Source organism: Trichoderma asperellum, chromosome 3 (genome assembly GCF_020647865.1).
Source record: "Trichoderma asperellum chromosome 3, complete sequence".
Lineage (NCBI taxonomy): Eukaryota > Fungi > Ascomycota > Sordariomycetes > Hypocreales > Hypocreaceae > Trichoderma > Trichoderma asperellum.
The window spans coordinates 1,035,243-1,060,966 of record NC_089417.1 but is presented as its reverse complement, the minus strand read 5'-3'; the positions used below and the strand labels follow the sequence as shown (position 1 = coordinate 1,060,966).

Below are 25,724 nucleotides of genomic sequence, written 5' to 3'. Positions count from 1 at the left end.
TTGCAGTTTTCCTTGTGGGGACAAAGCTATAAATGCTTCATATGGAGTGGATACTTGACACTACCTTTATGTGTAAACCGCATGAGGTTTCCCCGACTTTTTGTCTGACATGATGGGAAGGTCTGAGATATTTACTTCGCGTGCCCCAAATGGCCCCTTGCTCATATGGATGTTTATGGTTCTCGTGGCATTCAGCTGGAAAAGACAAAATGTTTCTTTTCCACCTTGAACACCAAGAAGCAACATTACCGGCCCAGGTAATTTGATTTGCTTGTTGCTCAACAGAGCTTGACAAGAAGTGACTCTCGGATGTCAAGATATTGCCTGAGTGAATTTTTATTTTTGTAGCTGATAATAAGCTCTCCACCACATAACACGTCCTACCTTGGCCACTAAGCCAAAGAGTGTTCCACACGACGATCCTCATCCTCTTCCAACAATTGTTGAACAGGTGCAAAAAGTTTTCTTGAAACAATGAGCTATGAAACAACAAAGGCGTGTCAATCCTCTAGCGCAGTCAAAGCCAAGCGGCACCGTCCGTGATTAGCCTGGCTCTTAACACTGGCCAACCCAGCACGACGGCGTTTGCCCCGCTAGAAGTTGATATTCGGGCATTCCTTGGCTGTGTTCCGTCCTCTTCTTTTTCTCTCATCTGGTTACGTGTTGCGAGTGATTTGGTCCGCTGGTTGCTACCTAACGCTTTAGAGCGGCATTGCAGCAGCACAGGAGAAGATGTTTGCTCGAAAATTTCGGCTTCCCCGGAACTCCACATCCACCACCACACCTCACTTCTTCCGTCTACACGGCACCAACCCTCCCACACGACCTGTCCAGTCCGTTTGACCCACGAGTAAAAATTTAACTCTAAAATGCACTCACGCGTATTCTTAAAACTGCTTCAAAAGGTGCTACCACCCTGTCCCCACCTTTTCCGCAACTCCCCGGCGGCGGCGGGTTAAGCATACTTTACTGCTTCTCGCCTTTTTTGTTCTGCCAGAGGAATAAGAAAAGTTTTCAATGCGCATTGTGTTATGAATATTTCGTCGGACAAAGCTGGTCATAATGAAATATAAGAAACAGAGAAAGGTGTGGCCTCCTTCTCACGGGGCAAAGTACCGACGGATGAGATGAACGAAATTACCAGGATGGGTGCGATGAGATAGATGAATAAGACGAGCGAGATGATCTTTTTAGAACGACAGCCTAGAATAGTATTCATATGCCGAATTCTTCTGAAGAAAAGTAATAGCATGATCGGTGATGGCGATTGTCGAATTAGCAGCTGTTAGCAATTCTCACAATGGGAAGTGGATTTCTTCCAACCCCCATCACGCTGTTCGAATTGCTTTCGTTTCTTTTTACCATGCATATAAAGGAATTGTCAAAGAAGTTTTATCTAATATACGCTCATCGACAGAATGAAAGCCAATGTATTGCTGGTAGGTCTCTGGTATAACAATAACCAGGGGTACAGGGTGAACAATTATCAGTACGTATAAAGTCAATTGAACACCCAAAAACAAACTGCCAAGAGATTTAATCATTTTACTTAAGTAATATAATAAAAAATATCCTCTACAAACATGTTCTAGAGTTATAACTCAATAGTTCTTTCGATGTTCTTCTCGTTCTTGCGTACCTGAGCCAAGTCTAGGCTCCCACTGCTTTTGCGTTCCCTATCAACTTATGATATTACCAGCCTCATCTTCAAATGAACACTCCCAAATATGCTCCTCTGGATATTTTGACGACCGGAAATGTGGTGCCCAACAGGACTTGTAGTATATCGCAATTCGAATTTGATCGAACGGCGGGTGGCAGTTGTTGCGGCATTTGCCTTATGTGCGTCTCGGCCATATAAGTGAAGAAATTCGCCACGCAGTTGCCATGATTTAATGTAGTCTGGACAAGAACGTAAGCTTGCAGTGACAGGCCCAGACTTATCCATGAGGGAGGAGAGCAGCATTATCAGCCTCGTCATCGGGTTCTAAAGGGATAGGTGCGTGCGTGCTTTGGAATTTGAGGAACCTATGATGTCTCCCTGTAATTCAAGCAAACTGACTTGAAAGAATGCTGGTTGATGGTTCTCTATTTCCATTGGCAAACAAATCGGCGCTTCATATTGGGCGTGGGACGCAACAGAGCTGTAATACGAGTTTCATTGTACGTGATGCTCTCTCAAGCAACCTGATGATCTCTTGGGGATTGGAGAATATTTCCGGAAGAGCAGCTTCGGCTTAATAGATAGACTGTGACATGTCAATTCCATGCAGGAAAATATTTGCGCAAGCGATTTATATAGTGCAAAAGTAGTAGATATTTTGTAGGCTGCTGAGCAGATAATTCTATTCCACTACTCCCAAATGGAAAGATACTAAATATACTAAAGGCCCTACTTTAAATGAGCAGTCTCTGTAATTCATCACGTAGCCATTATAGATATATTTACTGGCATTGGCTAACCACCTAGACAAGTACTAGATGGACTGAGATGAGGAATTTGCATAGCGTCAGCACCATATGCAATAGTTTCACCTAACAAACAATTGTACATCACGTAAATCACGATGAAATGGCACAAGATAGCCGTTTATAATAAAATCTCAAGTTAACTTTTAGTTATGCCTAAGTAGGTATCCGATTAGAGTATGAAGATGCCGCCATCCCAAAGAACCAGAATGATAGGAAAAGAGAAAAAAAAAAAAAAAAAAAGAACAGAACAGAACAGAAAGTACAAATAGTTTCTATCGCCAATGACGAGATTATACATTCCGGACCGAGGAGGTCAAGGAAACAGTCTCGATTTCCTAAAGGAGGCCACCCGATCGCCAGACGCCGTTTACCCTATGCTTGATTGATGCCGCTATCGCCTCCAGCCCGAGCCATCTGGTTAAGCTTCCAAGGCCGTTCGAATCAATTACATCTCCCGAGTATCATCAAGGATACTCTGTTCAGGTCCTTCCAGCAGTGTTGGGATCCGGAAATCGAAAGCCCGATGGAAAGTTGGGCATGCCATTTGGCAGAGTGCTGATTCCAAAGGGGAAGTCGGCCATGTTATTCTGTTGTCCGTTGTCGTGTTCCATTTGGCCGTGGCCGTCATCACGACCACGTCGCCAGCGAGATCCATCATCCTCGCGGTGGCGCGTGGACTTGGGGCCGTTGCTGCCGCCCTTGTCCGTCTGCATACGACGGCTGATGGCCTTTGACGAAACACCAGCGCCGATTTCAATATCCGGCTCTTCGACGCAAAGGCCTGTTTCAATGGGCCGACCGCCGCTTCCGCCGTAGGGAGCGGTAAGCATCCACTTTCGGTCGGCGTCGGTAAGCTTGTGGATGGGAATAACACTAACTCCCGTCGAGTAGTCGCTGCAGTCTCTTGGACCGAAGCCAACGCCCCATCGAGTCTGCGCACATCGGAGTTAGCTCGTTGCTTATATCATACATGGTATTACTACCCACTAGGGTAGTAGTGTACCGGGACATATGTACTTACTCGAAGGGGATATTCAAGACCTCTGGCATCCTCCATGCCATCCTTTGCGCGGACGGCATCCTGGCGCGTCAGCATCTTCACAAATGCATGGCGCTTGTCCTTGTTGACAATGCAAGTCTGGACAGTGCCGTAGCGGCTGAAAATGCCACGCAGTTCGGCTTCGGAACATCTGACACTTGGTTAGTACAAGATCTGTCTCATTTAGCCGGTAAGGCTGATGAGCCTTGGACTTACGTAACGCCGCCTACAAACAGGGTACGGCTTAGAACTTTGATGTGGCCAGCTGGGAGTGACGGGTCGAATTCAACCCATTTTTCCTGCTGGAAATCATTGGGGGGAGAGGGGCTTCGCCCGTGGCGGCGAGGGCTACGCTGGCGGTAATCGTTGCCTGCTCGGCCATTCCGCTCTCGATCATCCATACGCCCTCCTCTATTGGGAGGTGAGTTACGTCCATAGTCACGTCCACCGCGCGGGGAGCCGCGAGGACCCCAGCCGCGCTCAGGTGATCTAGAACGTGAACGGCCGTGATATCTAGGAGATCTTACGCTGTCCTGGTAGCTCTGATCTGGTGCTGGGCCTGAACCGGCTGCTCCCCATGGCTGTTGAGCTGGTGGAAAGGTGCCTTGGGCGGCAGGGATAGGGGCGGGAGGCTGTGCTCCAGGAAATCCTCCAGCCCCGGCAGTGGCAGCAGTCATGCTCTGGATCAGAGCAGGAATCTTATCAAAGGGAACGCCTTGGTCGGCGAGGGCCTTGATCAGCATTATCTGCTGCTGTACGTTCGGATCTAGACCGGCGCCGCCGGCTCCAGGAGCGGGAGGCGCTGCAGCCGCTGCATATGGGTTGGGTGGGTTACTCGTAGCTGGAGGTGCATTCTGACCAAGCATTTGCGTCAACGAGAAAGGTAGAGACGACACATTTACGGGTTGTGCAGTCGGGGGATACGATTGATGAGGCTGTGGGATCGATGAAGCAAGGGCCTGCGATAGCCCGGGGGGAGTAACAGAGGCTGGGGGAGCATTAGTGGCAGCAGGAGGCATGCTATACGACGCGGCGGGAGCCGGGATAGATTGGCCGCTTGGTGCGGCCGTGGTGTTTTGTCGAGCCATGTTAGCCAATGCCTCCAGGATAGACGAACCGTTAGGCGGTGCCTGATTTTGGACAGATGCTGCTAATCCGGCAGGAGGGCTGCCAGGGGGAGTGGTTGATTCTGCATGCATGTTAGACGAGCTTAATCTTATAGAATCTATACCCCAGCTGATTTGGAGCATCACGTCTCTGAAGAGGATTGTGACCAGCTAGATCAGCATTTCGAGGAGACGTACTAGGTGGTGAAGGAGCGTTGACCTTCTCCTTGAATGATTCTATCATGGCTGTGGGAAAGGTCTGTCCCTTCTCCCAGATGTCAAGCAGTTTTTTGATCTTTTCCTACACAGCGAGAAATAAAGAGTGAGTTACTGGTCCCTCAGATACGATGTCATATAGATAATTCCTAGAGGTGGCCGATGAACCGCCCGCAAGTAATGACGACCCGCACTCATGAGATTCGATTCTGAAGATGAATGCAGAGGTCTTGCTGTTGGTTCACCAGATGCACCAGATGTCATGAAAAAACGAAGCGCACGTTCAGACGCCTACGAGCGGGAGCGCTGCTCTCTTTTTTCACCACTCATACAGATTAAACTCGAATTACACGTACCTTTTGGTCTTCTGGGGCGGACTGAAGAATGTCATTCATCAACACGGGCATCAGTTCCGTCACTCGGTGAACTCCAGCGGCATATGTGCCATCCTGGGCGGAGCTGTTTATTGGCTGTCCTTGAGCCTTTGCTTGCTCAAGCCACTTGCGGGTTACAGAGTCTACTACGTAGAGGACCCCCAGTTTGTGTGTTCCGGGAGTTTTCTTGAAGTGTGTGTAAATTTTCTGGATGAGGACGGATTCGGACTGCAAGGGGGTGAAGTCAGCAAGACGAAGGCGACGCTCAAAAAACATGCGTTGAGAGTATGTCTATCCAATAAATAAAATAAAAACCTCCTTACCTGAATGTTGGCCACGCAGAGGGACGTGAGGCTAGTAATACGAGAACCAGATACACCAGGGGGCTTCAAGTTGAGCATGGCCTGCAGGCCAGCTTCCAAGTCTGTTACTGCGGACGCCATGGTTGGGATCTAGCAAAATTTTGTGTTCCTTTGAACAGATCCTCCAGGGCACGATCCCAGCAAGATGGAGCCAAGTGCTAGTGTACGAGAGAATATATCTTTGAAGAAGACAAAGGCAAAACAGGCTGTCTTTTATCTCTTTATTTGGCTGCTTCGGTGAATCACTTGTGTGCGATGAGATTCTTAGTTCAATGAAAAGTCGTACGGCTGATGTCTAGGCTGCCTCTCCACCGATGTACTATCGATCCAAAGTCCTCTTACGAAAATGAAACGACGCGATACTGTACGAGAGAGAATGTTTTGCCGTTTGTACGAAGCGAGCAACGTCCCAAGTGTACAATGTACGTTGTGCTTGAAGAAGAGCGCGCGAGGAGAAAAGATAAGAAAAAAAATCTTCTACTGCCGCACTGAACCGCGCACACGCGATAAGGGAAAAGAAAGTGAAATCACAGAGGCTGGAGGCGACTGCCCACAAGCCTGGCTAAAGAGAATTATTATGATTATTCCGGCCGACCTAGAGCGGGTTGTTGGTGCGAAATACGATGAAAATGGCGAGGATGGCGATGGAAGGAAGATCCGAAAGCACCTGTTTTGAGGGTGGCGATGGAGATGAAGGAGGAGAAATTGAAAGGAGGGAAGAGGGGCGGGTCGCGCGAAATTTAGCAGGGAGCAATTTCCACTACTGAAACTCTGCTGGAGGCTGCCGCGTTTGGGCCTAAAAACGGGTTGGGCTTGACGTATGCGGTACGAGCTAGAAGCGTGGAAAGTACGAAGAGGCGCTACCCAATCACGGCATTTGCAAAGGTACATTTGGGCTGTGAAAAAGTAGCAGTACCTTGCTTTCCCTTACTCAGGCCACTGCATTGAAAGGGCACGGAACGTATCTCGAGGTACGTACCGGGCTACAGCTTGTTTGCTTGAATGTAAAAAATTTTCTGCCTTTGATAGAAGGAGATGAAGCGAAGTTTATCCGCGCTGTGAACTTTTCCCAATTTCCAAATGCTCTTGCTCCATGAACTGCTAGATAGCAGAAGAGGCGTATTTCCTCTTACATGTATTCACAAACAGCAAAAGAAGACTACACATGATGACGATGACGCACTCTTCGGCTTGGGCTAATTCTGCTCTACGGAGAAAAGGGTCGCCGGCAATCCGGGGCGGCATCTGCCATCACATGATGTCTTTCACCCTTCCGGGAGAATGGAGAGAAGCGCGACAGCTTACACGGCGGATTCGGCAAGGCTGGACGCTGGATGCAGCCGTGGAAGCCAACGTTGTATGGGGAAGTAGTAGCTGTAGCCATGTAACGAAACCGATTTTTTCCTTCTGTTTCCAATAAATCGTCCACGCACGAGGGTCAGCGCGATTTGATGGTGTGATTTTGAATCTGGCATGTGCTCGTTCGCCAATTACAGCCGTGTGAGCACTGGCGTTGAATCTCTGCTGTTATTATTAGAGCACTGCCGGCTCTTAAGTACATACGTAGTAATAATTCGACGCGCACAGGCCTGGCGCATGTCATCGCTGAGGGCCAATAGATGGCTGCACCAGGCTGACCAGATCTAAATGGTATTCATCACATTGTGCATTTATAATTAATTGAGACGTGGCTTTACGAATGTTCAATCATGCACTATTCCTCTGTAGCAGCAGCAACCAGCCCCAGAGCCTTTGCAACTTTAAAATTCGGGGCAGCTGCCAATACTTGGCACTGCATGTACTGTAATGGCATCATGAAAGCTGTGTGCGTCTATTCCGAGGTCTATCTGGCCTCTTGTCGGGGACATGGAGATGGTTGGGGGCAATGTACTTAGTCGGTGGGGGAGGGGGCCCTTCCTTGCGGCATTAGAGCCCGTTTGTTGGCGAGCTGATAGCTGATAAGTCGCTTCGGCCGGAATTTCTGGCCCTAATCGTGAGGTACTTTTCCGCGACCATGCTGTCTTGAGCAGCTTTAGCAGCCTGCGGTGATGTAAGGAGGCACTAATACAGCTTTTCCCAGTTCCGGTGCTAAGGTCAACGGCCCCAGCTTGCCAACCTTGTCAAAGCCTCCGAGGCTGGCTAGGAACCGCCGGCCTAATTTTTTTTTTCTGCCGTGGTAACGGCGGCGAGCGCTGCGCTTTTTATAACCTCTGCCACTCCCACCCATCCGACGTGCCCTCCTTTTTGCCTCTTTTCCCTCCATATACCCAAACATCCTTACAATGGCCTCTGTCACCCGTCTCAGCAACTCTGCCCTGAGGGCCTCATTGCGCGCCCCCGCCTTCAATGGCGCGGCTTTCAACGCCTCTCGCTGCTACTCCGCGAAGGCCCAGGTGAGCTGCATCGCCAAGCACATGACGACATGTTGCCTCCTGAAGCTCAAGGGCTTCAAGGCCAAGATGAACGGAATGTGCATAATCAAGTAGCATAGCGGCTGACTCAAGTTTTCTTCTTCCTCTATATAGTCTCTGAAGGACCGCTTCGCCGAGCTTCTCCCCGAGAAGATTGAGCAGATCAAGACTCTGCGCAAGTAAGTGAATCAATCCCACAATCTAAAGCTGCGCCCAAGGCAGCCATACATACATTTTCTTTTTCCAATTTGTTCGCATCGCTGACATTTCTTCTTCTCTTCGCAGGGAGCACGGTTCCAAGGTTGTCGACAAGGTCACCCTCGACCAGGTCTATGGCGGTGCCCGTGGCATCAAGTCTCTCGTCTGGGAGGGTTCCGTCCTCGACGCCGAGGAGGGTATCCGATTCCGTGGAAAGACCATCCCTGAGTGCCAGGAGATCCTCCCCAAGGCTCCCGGTGGCAAGGAGCCCCTCCCCGAAGGTTAGTAACACAGTCGCACTATTCGTGTATGAATATTTGAGTTGGTGGGAACTAAAATCGAATTTCGGCGTACAGGCCTCTTCTGGCTTCTCCTGACCGGTGAGGTCCCTACCGAGCAGCAGGTCCGTGATCTGTCCGCCGAGTGGGCTGCCCGCTCCGATATCCCCAAGTTCGTCGAGGAGCTCATCGACCACTGCCCCAACGACCTCCACCCCATGGCCCAGTTCTCTCTGGCCGTCACTGCCCTCGAGCACACCTCCTCTTTCGCCAAGGCCTACGCCCGAGGCATCAACAAGAAGGAGTACTGGCACTACACCTTTGAGGACTCCATGGACCTCATTGCCAAGCTGCCCAACATTGCTTCCCGCATCTACCAGAACGTCTTCAAGGGCGGAAAGGTTGCCCCCATCCAGCAGGACAAGGACTACTCCTTCAACTTCGCCAACCAGCTCGGATTCGGCGACAACAAGGACTTTGTTGAGCTCCTGCGTCTGTACCTGACCATCCACACCGACCACGAGGGCGGCAACGTCAGCGCCCACACCACTCACCTGGTCGGCAGCGCTCTCAGCTCCCCCTTCCTGTCCCTGGCTGCCGGTCTTAACGGTCTTGCCGGTCCCCTGCACGGTCTTGCCAACCAGGAGGTGCTCAACTGGTTGACCGAGATGAAGAAGGCTATTGGCGACGACCTCAGCGACAAGGCCATCACCGACTACCTCTGGTCTACTCTCAACGCCGGCCGTGTCGTCCCTGGTTACGGCCACGCCGTCCTCCGCAAGACTGACCCCCGCTACACTGCTCAGCGCACTTTCGCTCAAGGTATGTTGAATAGGTAAACCCTTGGCAAGGGAAAAGGAAAAAAAGAAAGCTAATTCCCCTACAGAGAAGATGCCCAACGACCCCATGTTCCAGCTGGTCAGCCAGGTTTACAAGATCGCCCCTGGTGTCCTGACTGAGCACGGCAAGACCAAGAACCCCTACCCCAACGTCGACGCCCACTCCGGTGTCCTTCTGCAGTACTACGGCCTGACCGAGGCCAACTACTACACCGTCCTCTTCGGTGTCTCCCGTGCCATTGGTGTCCTTCCCCAGCTGATCATTGACCGAGCTGTCGGTGCTCCCATCGAGCGCCCCAAGTCCTTCTCCACTGACAAGTGGGCTGAGCTTGTCAAGAAGCTGTAAGGGGTTTGACGTCGAGAAAGGGAGAAGCGACAACAAAAAGGGTGGCGATAGATGGAGATTTTTTTGGGTTTGTTTAGGGGAGCATTGGAAAAAAGGGAAAAGCAAAGATTGGAGCCCGTTGGGCGAATTTGACTGCCGACTGGGATATAGACAGTCTGTGGATGACACAGCGACGGCCAGAACGGCGCTTAATTGTACAATATACGGAACTGTTTAGTTTCCAATTGATGTAATGACACAAGATGAGCTCATGGTGACTTTAAAGGAGGAGACGGCGGTGCTATGGCTATGTTACAACAGCTTGTAGATGGTATTAGTACTCCACCTCAAGTTGGCAAGCCAACGCAGGAGTGCCATGAGCCAACCATTGCAACAAGGATGATATCATCTAGGCAGCTCTGTTTACGACTTTCTTTCCGTAATGGTGCACGAGAATTTCTCCAAACACGGAATACCTACCTAGTAATTGTATATCACTTCGAATACATGCAGCCTGGTTAAGGCGCAGAGTCCACAGAATCAAGTACCTTACCTACTAGGTATCTTGAAACACATCTCGAATGCTTTAAATCCCAATGGGAAAATTACTGGGATAGGCAAGCTCGATTAGAAAGTTGGAGGCCCGCTGAACTATTTTTGTTGTAGTAGCCCTCTTATTCGTATTCGATGGGGCGCGAGCTTTGATTGATGCTCTGTGGAGATTGGCGCCGGCGCTGGTGGTGAGCGCCTGTTGGAAAATTCAGTGCTCATTGGCTCCCCTTTGGCAGATCTGAGCTCAACAATCGCAACATGTTGAGATGGCTGGCCGAAACCGAATTTAGCGGGCCTGAGCGCCACACGGGCCACGGCCCACCGCAAGCAGAGCAGGGAAAGATTCGAACGATACCCTGTAAGAAGTGGTTAAAAAAGTTTTTTTTTTCTTATTCCCTTATATCCCTTCTCTGGGATTGAATTAGTATGCAATTTGGGATACCTTGTACCTAGTAGTAGTAGTAGTAGTAGTAGTCATAATAGAGTGTGTATTTTTCTCCTAATCAATCGCTGGTATTAGATATTACATCATTCAATTAGCTCATTCATACCAATTCTGTGGGCTGTAGTATCTAAGCAGCGCTCCTGTATATACAGATATACAGTACAAGGTCCATACTGCAGGTACATGTGATTTTGGGTTCTGGAGCGCATACCAGGCAGTTCCCCAAATGCTGTTGTGGCGCCAGGAACACACCCAACGTGGGGAATTAGAGAGGAACGTACAGGGCGGCGGCAATCTTGATGGGGCAGTACTAGGTAGGCAGTGAACAACAAGACACGGAGAGATATCACCAGTCTCACTTGGGGTGCCAATGCATTCACTGCTGCGAATGGTGCATGTACAAGTACTCGACGCCGCAGTATGAGGGGAGAGGCATTGCGCTGCGGCATTACCCCAATGCGAATGCGGAGAATCGCCAAAAGCACATGCTAGACGCCGCCAGCGCTTTTCGGACAATCACGGTTCCAGCTCCCAAAGCAGACCCCATTCGGTCCTCGGCCCGGTTCCTATCCTGCCCGATCCTGCTGTGCTGACCTCCCTGTCCGAGGACCGCTTATCTGCTTTTGCCAGCGCCCCCAATCCAATAACCCTCCGACACATGCTCCGGTCGTTCAACGAGAGCCTGTTAGTCAGCGAGCTAAGCCTTGTCGCGCGCAATCCGTCGTCCCTCCAAGAGCAGTACAAGTAACACCAAAGCCTCAACACAACCCCCCTTTTTCCCTTCTTCTTCTTCCTCCTCCAACTTTCCACCCCGGAAATCAACAATCCTCCCGCTCCTCCACGCCTTGCGAAGAAGCACCCTATTCCCTTGGTCAGGGCCCCCTACAGCAAAACATCCCAGAAGTCATGGTCGCCGCCGCCGCTATCGAAGCTCCCATCTCGGGCAGCACGCTCGAGAAGAAGCCCATCAAGTTCTCCAACCTGTTGCTCGGCGCAGGTCTGAACTTGTTCGAGGTTACCACCCTTGGCCAGCCCCTCGAGGTCGTCAAGACCACCATGGCTGCCAACCGTGGTGACGGCTTCTCCACGGCGCTGGGCCGTATCTGGGGTCGAGGTGGTCCTCTCGGCTGTAAGTAAACGCGAAAAACACAGCAAAGACCAGTTGCGTGAAATAAATTAAAAAAAGAGTCCTTTGGCTAATTATATATTTTTTTTCTTGTTTCAACAGTCTACCAGGGTCTTATTCCCTGGGCTTGGATTGAGGCTTCTACCAAGGGCGCTGTGCTGCTCTTCGTTGCCTCAGAGGCCGAGTACTACGCTCGCTACATGGGTGCTTCTGAGTTTGGCGGTGGCATTCTTGGTGGTATCACCGGTGGTGTTGCCCAGGCCTATGCCACCATGGGTTTCTGCACCTGCATGAAGACGGTCGAAATCACCCAGCACAAGCTGGCCGCTTCAGGTGTCAAGCCTCCCTCCACCTTCCAGACCTTTATGAGCATTTATAACAAGGAGGGCATCCGCGGTATCAACAAGGGTGTCAATGCTGTCGCCATCCGACAGATGACCAACTGGGGATCCCGTTTCGGTCTCAGCCGACTGGCCGAGGGCTGGATCCGCTCGGCCACCGGCAAGCAGCAGAGCGACAAGCTCTCTCCCGGCGAGAAGATCCTTGCCAGTGCTCTCGGTGGTGGCCTCAGTGCTTGGAACCAGCCTATTGAGGTCATCCGTGTCGAGATGCAGAGCAAGAAGGACGACCCCAACCGACCCAAGAAGATGACGGTCGGCAACACTTTCCGTTACATTTACGATAACAATGGCATCAAGGGCCTCTACCGAGGTGTTACCCCTCGAATTGGTCTCGGCGTTTGGCAGACGATTTGCATGGTTGCTGTCGGAGACATGTAAGCTCTTCCCCCATTCTATATACATTGTACAGTTACAGCTTTGCTAACAATACACGTCTTTTACAGGGCTAAAACTTATGTGGAGAAATTGACCGGTGATAAGGTCACGGCTAAGCATTAGACGGCGTTTGGGAACAGGGCTCGATGATTGGCAAATGGATGTTTTCAAGATTTGGGTTCTTATTTACACGCGACAAATGAAATGACGTCGGAGGGCATGTAATCTTTTGCAGCGGGCTTGTCTAAAGTCTCTGTACTTGGCTTATGTCTTTTCTTTCTTAATATGTGTGTATTGATATCGTATGCACCATTTTTTTTTACTATTACTATTATAGATCTACTCTAGATGGAAACTGATAGAGCAGAAATGAATGAAGATATGGCGATGACCATCTCACAAACTGAAGTGCGTAATTTGAAGTGCTAAGGTTAAATGACAGATGCAGTGAGTGGTAGGTCGATGCAGCCGGTTGACGGTCCACCGCCGGCTGTGGCCTGAACATCGGCCTCGGGGACCGGACGGAGCTCCGAACAGTGATGCCGGAGGTTTATCTGCTTATAGGCGATATGAGAAGATTGGTGACCAGGTATATCTCATCTATCAGATTATGGATGTTGCTATTGAGTCAGTAACGAGAATATATGAGAGATTATTCGTCAATTATTGATGCTTAGGATTAAACTTAATCGGCTGCTATTGCCTTTGGAATTAGACTATGGGCAAAGGGATTCAAAATATCGTTTAAAGTTGTATTTCGTCTAGTTCCGTTCCAAATTAAATTAATGAATTCAAGATTCCAGAAGAGAATATATATACTAATGGCATGCTACGGAGAATTAGTGGTGGAATTTGCTCATTCACATGAATCTTTTGGCTACTATTATACACGTTGGTAGCTCTTCCAGAAGGTGAAAAAAAGAATTAATGGAGCAGCAAATCTTGAAGAAAGTGAAAATTGCAGTGGTGGTATATTGTTCATTCCTGGAAAGCTGCCTCAGTAAGCTGATGAAATCAATACGTATTGCCGAATAGGCCTCGGGATTCCTCACGGCGACAGCGAGAGCGAGAGCGAGTTGTTGAATTCGTGGCAGTGCACGGCCAGTCCTCCCATGTGGCTGTGCTAGAGACGACAGAGAATAGTGCCTGGACCGAGGCTGGCTCGCGACTATGGCTCTTGTGCGCTGAGGAATAGTTTTGCGGCTGCATTAGCGGGGACTGGATCTGCGCTGGAGTCCCTGCCAAGAGAGGACCCTGGGGGTGGCATGCGCTTTGATATTGAGACGATGAAAGAAACCCCGGATTTGATATACTCTGGAAATACAGGACAGAAAACTGCACAAGCTGAATAAAGCAATCAAGATGTGCATTTAGAGTACGCATTAACATTAAGCATTGAATAAGAAACTGCTAGCAGGCACTGCTAAGGCCACACACTACCCAGGCAGGTATATGGAATTACCAGCAGGTTCCATGCCGGGCTGCCGGCACGCAAAGCCATGCGCTTCTCTCTTTTCACATACGTGGTCGTCCGACTGCGCCTCGCACTCCCGCCTCTAGCGGGCTCCCGTGCGTCACGGACACCACAGGCGTGTGCTGTGGCGGTTGGCGGCCGCTGCGGCGCATGCATCTAGCAGGATAGTAGGCGCCCTATAGAAGTATATAAAGTCGAGGCCTCTTTTGATGGCATGTGCTGGAACAGGATCATCTTTTGGCTGGTCGAATCCGATAATTTCCCGCTGCTGCTCTCTCTACCTGATACCCCGACCAGCAGCTCATTTAACCGCCCAGCGCTCTTTCTATCCCGCCGCCCGCAGCGCCGTCACTGTCATCGCCAAAACAGCTAGCTAGGGGCTCACACGCTAAACCACCCCTCCTCCTCATCCCCCTCTCACTCCCACTCTCCTACCTCTCTCCTCCTTCTTTTTCTTTATACCTCACGCATCTATATTTTTTTTTTTTTTTACCGGACGCACACAACTTTGCAATCGTTTCTCATGTCCGACTTTGCCCCCCCATCAGGGCCTCCGCCGCCCAAGGCTCCCGAAGTCCCTTCCGGCTGGACCGCCCGGTGGAACGACCAGTATAAAGAATGGTACGTTCTTCCTCATTAATAATGCTCTTTGTGCAGCTTCACGGCAAAACTCGCTCTCTCGCTTGATCCACCGTCCTTCAACGCACTAACATCCTTCTCCCAGGTTCTACGTCAACCTCTACACCAAGAAATCCCAATGGGACAAGCCTACCCACCCCGTCTATCCTGAGGGTGAGGCTCCGCCTTCAGATCCCCCTCCAGGCTATGACGGCCACGGCCGCAACTCCCCCTACCCTTCCGACCATAAGACGAACCCCTATAGCAACTCAGGCAACAACGCCGGCTCTTCATCTAGAAGCCATCAAGAAGATGAGGATGCGCGTATGGCGGCCAGGTTACAGGCCGAAGAAAATGCGCGAGCCCATGGCGGCGGCTACAGCGGTGGCGCTGCCGACTCATACCGCCAGGGACAGAGCACCAGCCCATACCCTCCGCCTGGAAGCAGCCCCTATGCTTCTCCTCCTCCCCAGCAGCAGCAGGGGCAGAGCGGCGACCGAGGCCTACTGAGCAGTCTCGCCGGTGGCTTTATCGGCTCCAAGCTGGGGAGCAAGAATAGCAACTCTCACAACGCCTCTCCCAGTGGCTTCCCCGGCGCTCCTGGCGCAGGCCCCTATGGGAACTACGGACCGCCACCACCGCAAGGCTATGGACCGCCGCCGCCCCAGGGATATGGCCCTCCAGGCTACGGAGGAACGCCTGGTGCGTACGGCGGTGGCTACGGCCCTCCCCCTCAGCAATACGCTCCGTCTCCTCAGCCGATGGTGGTGCAACAGCAAGCACCGCCTAGAAAGAGCGGTGGCCTTGGAGGCTTCGGAGGAGCTGCTCTCGGTCTCGGTGCTGGTGTGGTTGGTACTCTACTGGTGGAGGATGCGATTGATCACTTTGAGGACAAAGGATATGAGCAGGGCTACGACCAAGGGTACGATAACGGATTCGACAACGGATACGACGATGGTGGTGGTGATTGGTAAGGGGTTCTGAGCGAGACAAGCTAGTTAGTTATATGATTGCTATCAAATATATAGTTTTTTTTTTGCATGGGAGGAGAATTTTCTGGGTGGTAATCAATCGGTTTCTTTTTTCTTTATCTGTTTGCATGTCTTAGCTATATATACAAGATTGTATTCGTTTGGGCTAGGAATTGGAGGATGGCGTTACGGAGTAATGCCAATTACACCAAACTGACGATACACACTTTCACATAATTCTCCTCGGTGTTTTCGCATGCCTTTATTCAAAATTGACAACATGTATAGTAAATGCAACAATTTTACCATCCCTACCCTAATTATCTGCCTAGCTTTGCGTATCTACATCCTGTATTCATTTCTTTCCCACAATCGACCGCCAGAGGCAGTCTCACCTCTTCACACCTTCTTTTTTACCGGAGCCCGCAAGGTAAGCCGCCATGTCGAAGTTGCCGAGTGGGTTCTGTCCAGCTTGGGCATTCCCCATGATGGCGTTCAAGGGGCTTTCCTTCTGTCTCTCTTCGAACTCGGCGCGCAGCTCGGGGTCCACTGCTCGTGATGTCAGCCTTTTTGGTCTTATAGATGTAGATATACATATATATGGACATATGTATAGGATTGAAGAAATTGCGAAGAGTGGAATGGGGGGAAAGCAAGTAAGAATATAGTACGTACTGTTATCCATTAGGTACGGCATGCCAAAGACAATACCCATTGTGACGAGACCCATTAGGATCATGGGGCTCTTGAGGATGCTCAGCACAGAAACTGATCCTAAAAGTTAGTTTCATCCAAACACAGCAGCAGAAACAGAGGCAAAGAGAGGGGGGGGATATTTTTTTTTTCCAGACTCACACGCCGGTCTCTCCATGAAGAAAATCTTGCCACCCAGCGCCTTGACGCTGAAGCCCCTCGACGTCTCGCCCTCGCTCTTCACGGGCACCTCCTCGCCCTTGTTGGCCCACTCGTTGCCGCGGAACGTCTCCCAGGCCTTGACGGCGCCATCCTCGGCGACGTCTACGCGCAGCGGCTGGAAGGTGTCCGTGGCGCAGTGCACGTCGAGCAGGTACGAGTCGGCCGAGACGTTGTGGAAGCTGAAGGTGTTGACCGCGGTCAGAGGGGCGTCGAGGCGCTTGTGCAGGCTGGACAGCGTGGCGTGGGTGGTGGGCGGGAGGAGGAAGGGGTTCGGCTTGGCGGGGAGGGAGACGGTGAGGGAGACTTGGGCGGCGGAGGCGGCGCTGAGGATTGCGCAGGTGAGGGCGAGGAGGGATGGGAGCTCCATTGTGGGTGGTGGTGGTGGTTTTTTGCTCGGCGGGTGAGCGGGCGGGAGGTTGTGGATGACGATGGTTGGAAATGGCGTATGTATTTACAACAAGCAAGGATGTACTAAGGTACTAAGCTGTGGCTGAGGTGTAGCGATTGATAAGGCTTGGAGGGGGGTTGCTTGGGGTTTAGTGCGTGATCCACTGGGAGGGGAGCTGTGAGGTCAACCCCAAAGCAGCGGGCAGCTAGGCGCGGTGGAAGCCTGTAATTGGCTGGCGTGTAAATGCTCGCGTTGATGCTCATTTACCGCTGGAAAGAAGAAGAATTGCATCATGTTTTTATTTTCATTAACAAACGCTGAACTGAATACTATTACCTACATTAAAACAGTATTAACTACCCTTGAGACCCTCCTATCCCCTCTGCTCCCGGACTGCCTCCCCTGCCCAGCATCTCCAGCGTCTCATCTCTGTTCTTCGAATTGCTCAGCCTAAAAACCACGGACCTCCTAATCTCCCTCGAAGATCTCGAGATGCCATCGTCTGTAAAGCCAAGCTCACTCAATCCATCCAACTCATCAGCTTCGTCCGCTACGCCCGGCGGCGGATCCGCTTCAAAGACGGCTTCGATGTCGCCGTGAGGGTTGAAGCCGGTGAAGCGCCATCTAAGCAGCTGGCTCGACCTCTTGCCCCGACTTGACTCGCCGATTTTGAACAAGTTGCGTTCGTACAGGCTGATGAATAGCAGGACGGGGAAATTAAGAACCCGAACGACGGCGACGTGGATGGAGTGGAAGTCGTGTGCAGAGACGAGCAGCTTCAGGGGCAGCATCAGCATCAGGGCCAGCATGTTGGATGGGGGCGGATAGGCGAAGATGGCGTCGCTCCTCACGCACTCAAACGTGAGCACGGCTCGGCGGAACTGGATCTCGGCGGCTTCGGCGTCCACGATGCGTGAGAAGGTGTTGGTCAGCACGGCGACCAGGATCGTCAGGAACAGCGTGTTTCCCAAGAAGGCAAATGCCACGATCAGCGCGGGGCCGAGGACGACGTGGAACTGGACAGACTCTTGGATGCCCGTGCCGTCAAGCCCGAACCAGATCCATAGAAGCCACTTGGCGACGGTGTACCATTTGGGCTCTGAGCCTTGGCTGGTCATCAGGAGCCACTGCAGTGCTAGGAAGAAGCCTCCCACGCACCACAGCGTGAGGAATGTCAGCATGAGAAAATCCTTCATCATGGCGTGCAGCGAGATGAAGACAATGTTGTCCGGCATGAGGCTGAATGCGAATCGGGTGAGCAGTACCGGCGCTGCAACGCATAGGATATGCAGCGCCAGAGAGTCTGTGCCATCCAAGCTATGGGCGACGGAGATCCAGACATCGTAGAGCCGCACAGAGAGATAAGCGCAAAAGATGATGGTAAAGGTCACGTCCAAGAATGACCACGTCTTCTGAGCATGAACCGCCCATCCATGTTCGATGATGGCCGCGAATTCGTCTAGAATCCATCCTGCCGTATACACGGCAAATAGGCTCTCGTACAGTCTGAGGGAAGACGGGTTGCTTCGATTCACCATGGTCAGAATGTACAGCCCCAGCAGTATCATGAACTGCACAGACTCGAGCAAGCTCCTCCACTTTGGCACAATCAACCGATAGTGGTTCAGCAGAGGAGCCTTGCGCGGATCATACAACGACACAGGGTGGTACTTGTAATGATCCGGCAAGATATCCACAAACGATATCGGCGTATACACCACCTGGCCCTCGTACACGGCATTCATCACCCGCAGGCACGCCGGCGAGCTCATCAGCGCCTTGCTCTCCGAGAGAATCGCCAGCTCCAGTGCCGTGAGTTTCCCCTCGTTGCCGCCGCGCTCCTGCACCGGCCAGTGCGCGTATCTGCCGACGCGGGCAACATCTTCGGGGGCGCCCGAGAAGGGGTCAAACCCTTGGACGAGGACGTTGGCCAGGCGCAGCAGGCCGGCGGAGCCCGACTTCTCGGGCGCGTTGTCCTCGTGGAGCTTGCGCAGGATCTTGGTGGCGACGACTTCGCAGAGGGTGGCGCGCGCGCGGCTGACGCTCTGGTGCTTGGCGGCGGTTTGCTCTTTGAGGAATTGGACGCGGTTGGCGAGGAGGCAGTATACTAAGGGAAACAAAGGGTTGCAGTGTGAGCCATGGTGATCTAAGACGACTTTTGGGTTTTCTCGCGCGCTTATTCTATATACATTATATCCACATGAACCGAGACACAAGAAGACGATGGCATAACAGGAAATCACAAAAGTCAATTTCATGAGCAAAAGGGGGGGACTGAGGCGAGCAAACCTATGGAGGTGTCATCAGGATCATAGAGCCTGTCTACCAGTGGGCGGACCACGAGGGTATTGATGCGCGGGCTGGTCAGTTGCTTGGATGTATAAGGATCCTCTGATATTTGCAACTATTTAGCTGATGGCATTGTGATGGAAGTTTGTATTGTAAAGGCGTGTATAATCACTTACCAATGCTAGCGATGATGAGGGCTCGCACTCTTGATTATATGCTGGCCAATCAGCATGCTGTTTTGTTACAAAGGGAGAGAAAAGGGGAATTTAAACAACAAGAAACTTAAATGTGACAACTCAGAGTAAAAAGGCCCAAGAACTCGTAACATAAGAGACTCACCGATGGATCGTGGTAAATACATCAGAAGGCCCTCTCAACGGTTCATCCTCATCAGCGAAATAGTCGCCCGCTTCGCTCACAGCGCTTTCACCAGCTTCCAGGATTGTCGTGCTCACCGCATCTTCGTTTACAGCATCGTCCATGTCGTGTAAAGAAAAAAAATGGCGAAACCAATGAAAACAAAAAGAAGCTGTTTACAATGACTGCCAAGTCCAACTAGGTAGTATTAGTTTACAGTTGGGGGAAAAAATCGGTTTACGTGGGAAAAGTCTAAATAGGTAGGCCTGACAGTGTCCACCTTTAGTTTTCTTAAACGGAGGCCTCAAGCTTTTCGATGATGAGGCAATTTACACATGTCAGATTTGGAGGCTTTATTAGCAGGTGTTGCCGCTCTGGTAGCGCCCTGCGTCATTTTGGCAGCTTAGCTACCTAAATCAAGCAAGATGCGAGGACGCAGAATGCAGGATGACGACGGGGAGTGCCACAAAATATCAACCGTAGTACTATGCAGAACGAGGGAAATAAAAAGATGACCGCTTTTTTTTTCTTTGAAAAGACGTTGAAAGATTTCTGAGCTAAGGCATGTTCTGCTTTAGCCGAAGCTTGTGCTCGTGATATCTACCTATGGGAATTGGTCCCGATGCTCTAGCAGGGGGGACTCAATAGCCAGAATTCCGGCATATACATGTGCTGCATAACAGGTATTAACTCCTCATTCGTTTCTATAACGCAGACTGTGTAGTAACTGCATAGCCCCCATTCGGCGACCAAGTTTCTCACACCTCCAACAACGCCAGCTTTAGGTGAAGTACTAATGAAATGAAATAGCCTCATGCCAGATATCCTTCTTGTTCACATCGCTTTGACACATATTCGTTAATATTTTTTTTTGTCTTCTTCTTTTTTTATTCATCTTTGCTGTTCTGTATTTACAGACCAGCTGCCTGGAACGACTGTTCAAAGTCGGCAATGATGTCGTCAATGTACTCAGTGCCGACTGAGACGCGGATAAGGTCCTCAGTGACACCTGAGTCGACTCTCTCCGCTTCGCTCAGCTGCTCATGAGTGGTCGTCCAGGGGCTGCAGAAAAGAAACCATATTAGTTTTATGTCTCACAATTTTGAATTACTACCTCTTTTGGGTGGGTGGGCGGGCAACTCACTGAATGGCCAGCGTCTTGGAATCACCAACGTTGGCAAGGTTGCTGATGAGCTTGAAGCCGTCAACGACCTTGGCGCCTCCAGCGGCGCCGCCGTTGACACCGAAGCTCAAGACACCACCGAAACCTCTGGGGAGGTACTTCTTGGCGTTTGCGTGGTACGGGTGGCTCTCCAGGCCGGGGTAAGAAACCCAGGCGACGTGGGGGCTGCTCTCCAGGTACTTGGCCACAGCCAGAGCGTTCTGGGCGTGGCGCTCGGCGCGGAGGCTGAGCGTCTCGACACCGAGGATCAGCTGCTGGGCGGCAAATGGGTTGAGGGCGGCGCCAATGTCACGCAGCAGCTCGACTCTGGCGTGGACGATGAAGGAGACGGCGCCAAAGGTCTCCCAGAACTTGAGGCCGTGGTAGCCCTCAGAGGGCTCGATGAACTGGGGGAATCGCTTGCCGTTCTTGCCCCAGTCAAACTTTCCCGAGTCGACAATGACGCCGCCAATGGTGGTTCCGTGTCCGCCGATCCACTTGGTAGCTGAGTGGACGACGATGTCGGCGCCGTGCTCAATGGGGCGAATGAAGTATCCACCGGCACCAAAAGTGTTGTCGACCTGATAATAGCCATTTTACTCGTCAGTTCTTTTGGGCTTTTTTCTGCTAATCGACAAGAGAGAATACAGCAGCCACTTACCACTAAGGGAACGCCCTTCTCGTGAGCCACCTTGGCAATGGCCTCCAGGTCAGGCACGTTGTATCGGGGGTTGCCAATGCTCTCGAGGTAGACGGCCTTTGTGTTGTCGTCGATGGCGGCAGCAATGTCCTTGGGGTCGTCACCCTTGACAAACTTGGTGGTGATGCCGTAGCGCTTGAATGTGACCTTGAGCTGGTTGTAGGTGCCGCCGTAGAGGTTGGTCGTGGAGACGATGTTGTCGCCGGCCTGGGCGAGGGCCGTCAGGGCGAGGAACTGCGCTGCCTGGCCAGAGGAGGTGGCCAGAGCAGCAACACCCCCTTCCAGGGCTGCTATCCGCTTCTCGAAGACATCGACGGTGGGCTGTGAAGGCGCGTGAGCAAGTTTCAATGGACAATTGGAGGCTGCGCATAGTTCGAGGCACTCACGTTGCCGATACGGCTGTAGATGTTGCCTTCTTCTTTGAGGCCAAAGAGCCTGGCGCCGCGGGCGGAATCGCCGAAAACGAAGCTCTGTCGCACAAGGAATTGTTAGCTTCTGGTGTGTTTTTGAGAAAGATACACGACTATAATTGATCGCGCATGTCATGTCGCAACGAGGCGAGTTGAGCAAGTCGACGCTTACAGTGGAGGCGTAGATGGGGACCGCACGGGCATTAGTCGCCGAGTCCGGGGCGTGTCTGGGGACCAGTTAGTTGTCGCAATTCATTTTGTTTTGTTGCGTTGCTGTGTTCTCGAGTCTCTTTTACTCCTTATATCTTTCAATATAGTACAAAAGCAGCTCAAATGGGCAGCGTCCGCAGCAGCTCCTCCGGCCATAGCATTGACCAGTAAGCCGAAGTCGCAAAGCTGCTGCCCCGCGATTGTGTCATCCCAGCAATTGAGTTTAGGAAACACCAAAAAAAAAACTTACCCCGCGTGAAGCTGGAGAGTCGCAAAGTTCTTGCTGTTGTCCGCCATTGTAACCAAACGCTTGATGCTAAAGCGACTCGATAAAAAGTAGAGATGGTGTAAACAAAGAAAGAGAGAAAGCGTGTGAAGTCTAATTCGAGAGGGCGGGAATCGGCCCAAACTTCGAGTGTGCCACTGAGACGTATTTATACCAAGCAATCTACATTCCGCCGGCATCAAAGATTACACTCCATGCTAGCACCGTGGCGGCGCAACCTGGACTGACTTCTCTCACTAAGGCTTCTACAACTCAAACTAGTAGGGATCCAGCCGCGACTAAACCGCGGCTGTAGGGAATCCATTTGCTATATTGAGCCCTTTGGCTTGACAAAAACAGAAATTGAGCGTTCTAAGAGCCTCCACGCCGAGGGTGGGGTCCAAGGCCGTCCCCAAGCACGCAATCGTCGTCTGTTCTTGACACACCAACGGCGCAGACAGAAGCCCTCTGCCGTGTGCTTCTACTAGAGGGGTAAACAGCCAAGAGAGAGAGAAAAGCACTCGTTGATCCTGGTTCTCGCGCAAAAAGCGCCCCTCATCCGCGTTCTCTTGTCCGCCGGTTTTCGCCCTTCGCCCGTCCATCTCCCCCAACGGATCCATCCACCGCGGCCGTTCCCTGCTGGTATGGTTATGGTTCCCCGAATTTAGCCAGCGTATCAGATTCTTGTTTCCTGGAAAGCTAGCTCGTCTGCTGCGAAAAATTACATAGTAGTAGTTGCCCATGGTCTGACTATTCGAGACTTTTTAATGCTGAGAGGCTTCTGTTTCTTATTCAGCCCTTATGTAAGTAAACTTCCTGCCATAGCACTGGCTTATGGACGGTATTAAACAGCGGCAATAAAATGTAGTAATAGATATTTGTAAAACTGCCTGTGTAAAGATGGTTGCGTCAAGCGATGTTGATAAAACCGCACTTGATAGTTAGCCAAGCAGCAAACGCGAGTCCTTGACTCTTGACCAGCCAATCAATCGGGCTTGTCTGGGATTGCATGGAAATAGTCCCGATTACCTCTTCTAGCGAAACAGGAAAATCCTTGAGAGCGCTGACGGCTCTGCGACGCCGAGAGGAGCTCAAGTGGGTGTGACTGCTGTGGAGCGCTAAATACGTGTATTAAATCCGACAGTCTATCCGACTATCGTGAATGGTTAGGTAATATTAGCTAGTTGTAGACGCTGCTGTTGGCCTTTATTCTTGACCATGCTTATCCTTCCTTTCCCATGTTCTTTACATGCTCTCACAAAGTAGACTTCAATGGCTGCTTATACTTGGTGAGCTGGCAACGTCTTCAGCACACATCAGCCCATCTCATGAGAAATAACAAGTACCGCTAATGCATGATGATTGAGTTACAGATTCGCTTAAGGAACCGGTTGTAAACCCAATGCAATGAAATAACTATCTTTTCAACTAGTAAATGCCACCTGCTTACCAAACATGCTCCCTTCTCAGCCATTACCCTGCCTCTAGTCATCATGAGCCATGCTAATCGTAACGCCATGGTGCCCGCTAAGCTACGATAATCTACCTGCATGTAACCCCAGTTCAGCTCCCACCTAATCGGTAGTCTCGACGCTATCTATATCTGACACATGGTCCAAAAAGAAAAATAAAAACAAAGTGCAACGCTCAGAGCTCCACGTCTCTGGTGCCACGTCCCCTGCCCGGCAGCTTAATCTGTCTTCCACCGCCCTGGAAGATCTCCTTTGCAGCAAGGATGGCGGAGAACATCCACAGGCTGAACTGAACTGCCGCTAGAACCGCAGCGCCACGGCCAGCCATGCAGACTGAGCCGTTGCAGAAAGCCAGGTCACCAAGGCATATAGCCACGGCGATAAAGCCTGAAAAGTAGATTATACAGTTAATGGCTTCGATGCCCAACGATAATATAGGGCGTGTAGCTTTGGGTGCGAAGCGCTGCATGAGCTCGATGTAGAAGACGGAGGCGAGTGTAAAGATTGGACAGAATAGAAGAAAGTTGATGGAAGGCGGCGTGGAGAGATGACGCCCTCGGAGATGCCAATTAACGACTGTGAACATGACGAGTTAGAATGAAACAAAAGTGGTATTAGTGCTAGAAAACATACCGTATGCTGTCAAGGCGATGCTGGCAGCGGCCGTGATGCCCTGGAAGGCCCGGACGCAGATGATGAGCGTTCGCGGCATGACGAACATGGCGAGAATATTCTAACCGAAGAAGCTTGAAGGAAAAATTATGGAGAGCCGCAGAACACGTCCATGCCAAAGAGAAGAAGTTGATGTGGTAATGTATTAGCATTAGCGGTATAAAGCTTCATGTTCATAGTCGTACACACTAGCGGTGATGTCTAAGACATTTTGAATTACAGGTCCAAGGGAGGTGAAAAGGGCGGATCAATTGAGCTAGTTGTATGGAGGGCTATGTGGGTGATGTGCGTCCCGAGAAAAAAAAATATGTATGATACTAAAGAATACTACATTGTCGACTCTCTTATAGCGAATGGATCGTCCATCTTGCACAAAGTAGGATATTAGTCTCAGATATCTTGTGATAAGTTTTATATATGTCTAGGTAGGTATGAAATTGTGGCTGTGAATTGGCATTATAGCCTCAATCTGATTCGTTCCAAACGAAAAAGAAATAAACAAATGCAATTGATCATGCAATGGTTTCATGGTGATACAGGGGCAGCTTTGACAGCTTATTTATAACTGATCTCGTCTTAGCATTACAACGTGGCACACAGGTCACCTCGGCAAAGAAGCTCGAAACAGGCTCAACTTGGTCGTGTGCATGAAACACATCAAATGCTAGGCTCGTGACAGCTTGAGCCTTTGACTCTGAGATCTTGATGATATTGGATCTTCTAAGCGTGCTACCTTGAGCGGTGGTGATGAATTGATTGAAGCATTGCAAGAGTATAGGGTAAGCAGCCAGTACATGTATGCCACTCCGTGCCAGCAATGTTCCCTCCAACATACTGCATACATGATACAGCTGACAACTCCAATATGCTGCCCCTTCAACTAAGTATTGCTGTACAGCTGCTTAGGCCTAATGGGTATCTAGCAGAAGTTGTGGGAGAACCAGTCAGCATGAACGTTGTCCTCGGCTTTCAGAATGCGGGATAACGCGGGGAAAAGCACTACTGTCTACTGCTTTGTGACTAATGTGGCTCCAGCATTTAAGCGCAAGTACCTAGGGACACGTTTCCAGCCCGGAACCAGCTGCGCAAGTACAAGTACTGGAGACATATCTCACTACCTGTAACTACCTATTGGCTTGTGAGGGGACGGACAAAGCACCCTTTTACAGAAGCCCGTCCGCGGCGACTCTCCAAAGGGTCTGGGGTTTCACATGCCGAAACAAGACGCTGTGTCGAATAGCAGCGACGTGATTGGCCAGACAGCTGCGGATGTCCCCCTGGGGACCGAGGCCCACCGCCGTG

The 25,724-nt window shown here is 51.0% G+C and overlaps 8 protein-coding genes across 10 annotated transcripts; 3 read left to right on the top strand and 5 right to left on the bottom strand.

Annotated features, from left to right (window-relative positions):
- Positions 1-2,585: 2,585 nt before the first annotated feature.
- TrAFT101_004947 (uncharacterized protein) lies at positions 2,586-6,261 on the bottom strand. Its single transcript, XM_066127337.1, has 6 exons — positions 5,531-6,261; positions 5,190-5,435; positions 4,816-4,918; positions 3,728-4,700; positions 3,494-3,662; positions 2,586-3,404 (listed from the first exon to the last, which is right to left on the bottom strand). Exons 1-6 carry the CDS (start codon positions 5,648-5,650, stop codon positions 2,952-2,954), a joined length of 2,064 nt encoding a protein of 687 aa, XP_065983448.1. The 5' UTR covers positions 5,651-6,261; the 3' UTR covers positions 2,586-2,951.
- A 1,322-nt stretch (positions 6,262-7,583) lies between these two features.
- On the top strand, positions 7,584-10,644 carry CIT1 (citrate (Si)-synthase). The gene is made up of 5 exons (XM_066127336.1): positions 7,584-7,962; positions 8,095-8,159; positions 8,266-8,459; positions 8,535-9,278; positions 9,343-10,644. The coding sequence occupies exons 1-5, from the start codon at positions 7,852-7,854 to the stop codon at positions 9,639-9,641; spliced, it is 1,413 nt and encodes a 470-aa protein (XP_065983447.1). The 5' UTR covers positions 7,584-7,851; the 3' UTR covers positions 9,642-10,644.
- A 437-nt stretch (positions 10,645-11,081) lies between these two features.
- YHM2 (Mitochondrial DNA replication protein yhm2) lies at positions 11,082-12,911 on the top strand. The gene is made up of 3 exons (XM_024908288.2): positions 11,082-11,746; positions 11,846-12,518; positions 12,588-12,911. The coding sequence occupies exons 1-3, from the start codon at positions 11,524-11,526 to the stop codon at positions 12,640-12,642; spliced, it is 951 nt and encodes a 316-aa protein (XP_024759691.1). The 5' UTR covers positions 11,082-11,523; the 3' UTR covers positions 12,643-12,911.
- A 1,313-nt stretch (positions 12,912-14,224) lies between these two features.
- TrAFT101_004944 (uncharacterized protein) lies at positions 14,225-15,910 on the top strand. The gene is made up of 2 exons (XM_024909911.2): positions 14,225-14,614; positions 14,718-15,910. Exons 1-2 carry the CDS (start codon positions 14,517-14,519, stop codon positions 15,583-15,585), a joined length of 966 nt encoding a protein of 321 aa, XP_024759692.1. The 5' UTR covers positions 14,225-14,516; the 3' UTR covers positions 15,586-15,910.
- Positions 15,798-16,996, bottom strand: TrAFT101_004943 (uncharacterized protein). The gene is made up of 3 exons (XM_024900432.2): positions 16,438-16,996; positions 16,258-16,350; positions 15,798-16,131 (listed from the first exon to the last, which is right to left on the bottom strand). Exons 1-3 carry the CDS (start codon positions 16,862-16,864, stop codon positions 15,974-15,976), a joined length of 678 nt encoding a protein of 225 aa, XP_024759693.1. The 5' UTR covers positions 16,865-16,996; the 3' UTR covers positions 15,798-15,973.
- Positions 16,997-17,174: 178 nt separating this feature from the next.
- Positions 17,175-19,795, bottom strand: TrAFT101_004942 (uncharacterized protein). 2 transcript variants are annotated; one of them, XM_066127335.1, is made up of 4 exons: positions 19,514-19,795; positions 19,351-19,379; positions 19,175-19,276; positions 17,175-18,992 (listed from the first exon to the last, which is right to left on the bottom strand). In XM_066127335.1, exons 1-4 carry the CDS (start codon positions 19,654-19,656, stop codon positions 17,242-17,244), a joined length of 2,025 nt encoding a protein of 674 aa, XP_065983445.1. In that variant the 5' UTR covers positions 19,657-19,795; the 3' UTR covers positions 17,175-17,241. The 2 variants fall into 2 exon arrangements, with proteins under 2 accessions (XP_065983445.1, XP_065983446.1); XM_066127334.1 differs by having other exon boundaries at positions 17,175-19,276.
- Positions 19,796-20,063: 268 nt separating this feature from the next.
- Positions 20,064-23,129, bottom strand: TrAFT101_004941 (uncharacterized protein). 2 transcript variants are annotated; one of them, XM_024908289.2, is made up of 6 exons: positions 22,264-23,129; positions 21,976-22,030; positions 21,780-21,863; positions 21,355-21,714; positions 20,676-21,274; positions 20,064-20,593 (listed from the first exon to the last, which is right to left on the bottom strand). In XM_024908289.2, exons 1-6 carry the CDS (start codon positions 22,476-22,478, stop codon positions 20,443-20,445), a joined length of 1,464 nt encoding a protein of 487 aa, XP_024759695.2. In that variant the 5' UTR covers positions 22,479-23,129; the 3' UTR covers positions 20,064-20,442. The 2 variants fall into 2 exon arrangements, with proteins under 2 accessions (XP_024759695.2, XP_065983444.1); XM_066127333.1 differs by lacking the exon at positions 22,264-23,129 and having other exon boundaries at positions 21,355-22,157.
- Positions 23,130-23,388: 259 nt separating this feature from the next.
- On the bottom strand, positions 23,389-24,536 carry TrAFT101_004940 (uncharacterized protein). The gene is made up of 2 exons (XM_024900414.2): positions 24,384-24,536; positions 23,389-24,326 (listed from the first exon to the last, which is right to left on the bottom strand). Exons 1-2 carry the CDS (start codon positions 24,469-24,471, stop codon positions 23,926-23,928), a joined length of 489 nt encoding a protein of 162 aa, XP_024759696.1. The 5' UTR covers positions 24,472-24,536; the 3' UTR covers positions 23,389-23,925.
- Positions 24,537-25,724: the final 1,188 nt, after the last annotated feature.

Excerpts from the sequence above, each read along its gene's own strand:
- TrAFT101_004947 (XM_066127337.1), bottom strand. The coding sequence starts at position 5,650 with ATGGCGTCCGCAGTAACAGACTTGGAAGCTGGCCTGCAGGCCATGCTC. Across the intron at positions 4,919-5,189 it reads CCGCCCCAGAAGACCAAAAG|GAAAAGATCAAAAAACTGCT; the intron begins GTACGTGTAATT and ends CTCGCTGTGTAG. Across the intron at positions 4,701-4,815 it reads CAACGCTCCTTCACCACCTA|AATCAACCACTCCCCCTGGC; the intron begins GTACGTCTCCTC and ends ACATGCATGCAG.
- CIT1 (XM_066127336.1), top strand. The coding sequence starts at position 7,852 with ATGGCCTCTGTCACCCGTCTCAGCAACTCTGCCCTGAGGGCCTCATTG. Across the intron at positions 8,160-8,265 it reads CAGATCAAGACTCTGCGCAA|GGAGCACGGTTCCAAGGTTG; the intron begins GTAAGTGAATCA and ends TTCTCTTCGCAG. Across the intron at positions 8,460-8,534 it reads CAAGGAGCCCCTCCCCGAAG|GCCTCTTCTGGCTTCTCCTG; the intron begins GTTAGTAACACA and ends TTCGGCGTACAG.
- YHM2 (XM_024908288.2), top strand. The coding sequence starts at position 11,524 with ATGGTCGCCGCCGCCGCTATCGAAGCTCCCATCTCGGGCAGCACGCTC. Across the intron at positions 11,747-11,845 it reads TCGAGGTGGTCCTCTCGGCT|TCTACCAGGGTCTTATTCCC; the intron begins GTAAGTAAACGC and ends TTGTTTCAACAG. Across the intron at positions 12,519-12,587 it reads ATGGTTGCTGTCGGAGACAT|GGCTAAAACTTATGTGGAGA; the intron begins GTAAGCTCTTCC and ends CGTCTTTTACAG.
- TrAFT101_004944 (XM_024909911.2), top strand. The coding sequence starts at position 14,517 with ATGTCCGACTTTGCCCCCCCATCAGGGCCTCCGCCGCCCAAGGCTCCC. Across the intron at positions 14,615-14,717 it reads AACGACCAGTATAAAGAATG|GTTCTACGTCAACCTCTACA; the intron begins GTACGTTCTTCC and ends TCCTTCTCCCAG.
- TrAFT101_004943 (XM_024900432.2), bottom strand. The coding sequence starts at position 16,864 with ATGGAGCTCCCATCCCTCCTCGCCCTCACCTGCGCAATCCTCAGCGCC. Across the intron at positions 16,351-16,437 it reads CTTCATGGAGAGACCGGCGT|TTTCTGTGCTGAGCATCCTC; the intron begins GTGAGTCTGGAA and ends TTTTAGGATCAG. Across the intron at positions 16,132-16,257 it reads GCCGTACCTAATGGATAACA|TGGACCCCGAGCTGCGCGCC; the intron begins GTACGTACTATA and ends CATCACGAGCAG.
- TrAFT101_004942 (XM_066127335.1), bottom strand. The coding sequence starts at position 19,656 with ATGGACGATGCTGTAAACGAAGATGCGGTGAGCACGACAATCCTGGAA. Across the intron at positions 19,277-19,350 it reads CCTCATCATCGCTAGCATTG|AGGATCCTTATACATCCAAG; the intron begins GTAAGTGATTAT and ends TGCAAATATCAG. Across the intron at positions 18,993-19,174 it reads TCCTGATGACACCTCCATAG|TATACTGCCTCCTCGCCAAC; the intron begins GTTTGCTCGCCT and ends TGTTTCCCTTAG.
- TrAFT101_004941 (XM_024908289.2), bottom strand. The coding sequence starts at position 22,478 with ATGCCGGCGGAATGTAGATTGCTTGGTATAAATACGTCTCAGTGGCAC. Across the intron at positions 22,031-22,263 it reads ACTCTCCAGCTTCACGCGGG|ACACGCCCCGGACTCGGCGA; the intron begins GTAAGTTTTTTT and ends ACTGGTCCCCAG. Across the intron at positions 21,275-21,354 it reads AGAAGGGCGTTCCCTTAGTG|GTCGACAACACTTTTGGTGC; the intron begins GTAAGTGGCTGC and ends GGCTATTATCAG.
- TrAFT101_004940 (XM_024900414.2), bottom strand. The coding sequence starts at position 24,471 with ATGTTCGTCATGCCGCGAACGCTCATCATCTGCGTCCGGGCCTTCCAG. Across the intron at positions 24,327-24,383 it reads CATCGCCTTGACAGCATACG|TCGTTAATTGGCATCTCCGA; the intron begins GTATGTTTTCTA and ends TCATGTTCACAG.